We start from the raw sequence: 3,836 nt of genomic DNA, 5'->3' as shown, positions 1-3,836 counted from the left end.
ACCAATTAGTCAAATAGCTAATAGTGGTTAAGAAGTCAAAATTGACTGATAAACTAATTATGTTACTAAAAATAGCCAAGTGTATCTTAGAATAGCTATCTTGCACCAAAAGGTTGAATTCCCAACCCTAAGGGCCCTTGTACTCTAGCCTAGCACAACATTTGGGAGGATATATATAAATCACGATAATTTAGTGACTCAATAGACAAGGTCAAATGTCGGTGCACACAAAGGAGAATCTGCCCACTTTAGACATAATCTCATACTGTCACTGTTGAGTTTCAAAGTTTATCCTGTTCTAAATATTATGAACCAATGAACTAAACCTGTACAAGCTTATAATAGTTATTCTCCTCGTAAGGAAAGAGCAAATAGACGTTTTTAAACAATACTATGGAGTATTATATATCATTTTTTATATATCTCGTGAAAAAAAAAAAAAAAAACCTACTAGTAATTAGGCTAGCTACTATTGTTGCTGTGTTTTTATTGCGATGCTTCCATCCGATCCCCACCCCTCACCTCTATATAAACCAACCCAAACCATATAACTTTTTCAATCCTTTTGAAGCTAAGAAATTAAAAGAAACACAAAAACAAAATGGCCTTAGAGAAAAAGCCAAAACATTCTACTTCATTCTCTAGTGCACGGCTATGGGAAGATAGAATAAGCAATATCTTCAAGAAAGAAGCTGAAATTCAGTTTGATCATCTCCCACCCCTATGTGTCTTCCAAGTCCCAAAACTTTTGATTGATCAAAACCCAGAAGCTTACACCCCTCAGTTGATAGGCTTGGGGCCTTACCATCATCTCAAGCCCGAGCTCTATCACATGGAGAGGTACAAGCTTGCAGCCCTTAAACAGATTCTTGACCCCTCACAAATCCTCAACTTTCAACACTGTGTTGTTGATAAGTTGAGGCAAAAGGATCCTATGATTCGGGCGTGTTACAGCAGGTTCATGGACCTCCAAGAAGGTACTTTGGCTTGGATTATTGCCATTGATTCTTTGTTCTTGATCCACGTCTTGCAAACTCTTTCATCGTCCTATGATGTTCGAGGTGGATGTCTAAGTGGTGACAATATTCTCACCCGGGACATAATCCTCCTCGAGAATCAGATTCCTGTGGCTCTGATTAAGGAAATCTTGAAGCTAGTTGAACTGTCATCACCTCCCAGTGATGATGAAGTATTCTCGATGTTGTTGAGATTTTGCGAAGCCCATTCGCCGTTGAAAATCTCAATGGAAACTAGGAATTTCAATCATTTCCGACAACCTCTGCATCTGCTAGATCTCATGTACCATTTGATTGTCAAGGATCAAGGTTCTTGCAGCGTGGTTGAGGTTCCAATTCAGGAGATTTCTGTCCAACAAAAAGCCATAGTTGAAACCAAGTTGATTGTAGCTCAAGAACACAATGGCCAAGATCCAGACACGTTCCAAAACTTCGAGGAAATTATAAATGGTCTGGAGTCTATAGGTCTAAAACACACACGACATGTTAAGGCTGTCTCGAACGTGATTCCATGGACCACCATTTCAGGTTTGTTCAGGACAGCCACGAAGATCGACGGGGACGACGAAGACGAGATAACAATCCCTTCAGTGGCGTCCTTATGGCGCTACGCTTGTATCAGATGCTCCCCAGTTCTACAAGGAGGGATCTGCAGTCATCTGCAGTCCTTAACACGAAGCCACACTTTACCTCCCAGTCATCACTCTAAACTCATGCTCAGAAGTTATTCTGAGAAACCTCGTAGCGTACGAGGCTTCCATGCTAAAATCAAGCTTGGAATTTGCGCGGTATGTAAATCTGATGAATGGGATTGTGGACACTGCGGAGGATGTTAGGATGCTGAGGCAATATGGGGTCATCAAGGGCACTCTCAGTGACCAAGAAACTGCGGACCTCTTCAATGGTATGAAAAGGTTTTTCACAAAACCAGATAAGAGATCCAGCATTGAGGTTGCCATCAAGAAGACCAATGACTTCTATGATTTGAGGATGATCGTCAGGGTCTATAGGAAGATTAAGAAAAATGCACACATGACGTGGAAAGTTTTTGCTGTACTTTCATTCATTTTAACCCTCGCACTGTTGGCTTTCCAAACATTTTGTGGGTCCTACCATTGCAGCAAACTTTGGGCCAAGGAGGACGGATAGGAATAAGCCAGAACTAGGGGTGTTAGCCAAGAAAACTTTCCATAATCTGCTCTTGTTCGTTCGTCTGTTAAGATAAACAATCATTAACAAACAAAATTTAGAGCTCGATTAATAAACGAATAGAGTCTGAACAGTGGAAAGATCGGAGATCGTGAACAAGCTCGTTTGTATTCGTTTAATAATGTTCGCGAACAAGCTCGTTTATGTTCGTTTAAGTAATGTTTCCGAACAAGTTCGTTAAGTGTTCGTTTAATAATGTTCACAAACATATATAGTTGTGTTGTTTGTTTGGTTATTGTTTGTGAACGTAGATTATGTCTTGTTCACGAACAAATTATGTTCATGAACATGCACATGTGTTTGGTAATTAAGTATTCACGAACCTCTTCATGAACGTACACGAACATGTTCGTGAACGAACATATATGTTAGGCTAACGTTAACAAACACATTCGTGAACGTGTTTGTTAACGTTAAGGAACACGTTCGTGAACATGTTCGCGAACGTTAACAAACACTAATGAGCACTTAACAAACGAACACGAACATGATTTTCAAAAATCTTAACAAACGAACATGAACACGGACACTCCAAAATCCTTAACAAACAAACAGGAATAACCTCCATTTGTTTATGTTCGGTTCGTTAACCGCCCTAGCCACACCCCCTGGCAAATTATTGTATCGATCATGGTCCACATAGCTATGTGAACCATGAATGCAATATACATTTTTAATATACTAAAAGTATATAATTTCTGTATTAAATATACATTATTTAATAATATATAAAAAAATTATGTACTTTTAAATAATGTATTTTATGTATACAAATGATGTACTTTTAGTATATTAAAAATGTATTTTTTATTTAAGGTTCTAGTGTATGGTACGCGTGATGGTGAGAATGAATGGGTAATGTCAATCCACAGGGGATTGGGACTACGGCGCGTACTTGAATGTTTACTAGGTTCTACTCACCAATGTATTGAAATCCATAAGGATCCAAGCAAGCATTATATTGGTTTAAGGTGTGAGTAAAATTAGATGTTTTTGGGTTTTTGGATAAGGGAAAGCAATTTTAAAACAAGAAACTTCAATTGGAAAAGATGTGTTAGACAAGAGGTATTGCTCTATTGATGCATTAACAACTTGAGATTAGGGGAAGAATCAATTCACCTAGGGTTTTGAGGCAAATGCACTAATAAAGCCTAAACTAGCCACATTCATAGTAAAACAAGGATTAGAATAAGGATTGCCCTACTTTCGTGGTGTATCAACCCAAGTTCTTGAAGAACAAAAGCATTTTTAGCCCCAATCTACCCCTATTTTTATAGAAGGAAAATGGGTTTGAAATTGGGAAGGCTAATAAAGTCTTCCATCCAACTTCCATTGAGATGAAAGACTCTACAAACACAAGCAACAATTGCTACGTATCAATTATCACAAGAGAAATCAAGACCTCATTCAAACTCAAGAACCCTAGGTGGGTTTGTTCTTCCCCTTTATGCAATAACTACATTTCTAGCATCAATAGGAGCAATAACACCCTAATCTAGCCCAAATAGGTGACTACTCACTCATAGGAAACATTAACATAGCAAATCTAAGAAAGGAAATCATAAGCATAGCAATAAATTAAAAGAGGAGAGAAAGAAAGGAAATAGACAT

General features: G+C 38.2%; 1 protein-coding gene across 1 annotated transcript; it reads left to right on the top strand.

Moving 5' to 3' along the window:
* Nucleotides 1-601: 601 nt before the first annotated feature.
* Nucleotides 602-2,165, top strand: LOC116002304 (putative UPF0481 protein At3g02645). The gene is made up of 2 exons (XM_031242408.1): nucleotides 602-1,631; nucleotides 1,714-2,165. The coding sequence occupies exons 1-2, from the start codon at nucleotides 602-604 to the stop codon at nucleotides 2,163-2,165; spliced, it is 1,482 nt and encodes a 493-aa protein (XP_031098268.1).
* Nucleotides 2,166-3,836: the final 1,671 nt, after the last annotated feature.

The sequence above is a fragment of the Ipomoea triloba genome, chromosome 13 (assembly GCF_003576645.1).
Source record: "Ipomoea triloba cultivar NCNSP0323 chromosome 13, ASM357664v1".
NCBI classification, from domain to species: Eukaryota; Viridiplantae; Streptophyta; class Magnoliopsida; order Solanales; family Convolvulaceae; genus Ipomoea; species Ipomoea triloba.
Note: the sequence above shows the minus strand (reverse complement) of the source record. Positions and strands in the feature narration are given on the sequence as shown.

Excerpts from the sequence above, each read along its gene's own strand:
- LOC116002304 (XM_031242408.1), top strand. The coding sequence starts at position 602 with ATGGCCTTAGAGAAAAAGCCAAAACATTCTACTTCATTCTCTAGTGCA. Across the intron at positions 1,632-1,713 it reads GTCCTTATGGCGCTACGCTT|TCATCACTCTAAACTCATGC; the intron begins GTATCAGATGCT and ends TTTACCTCCCAG.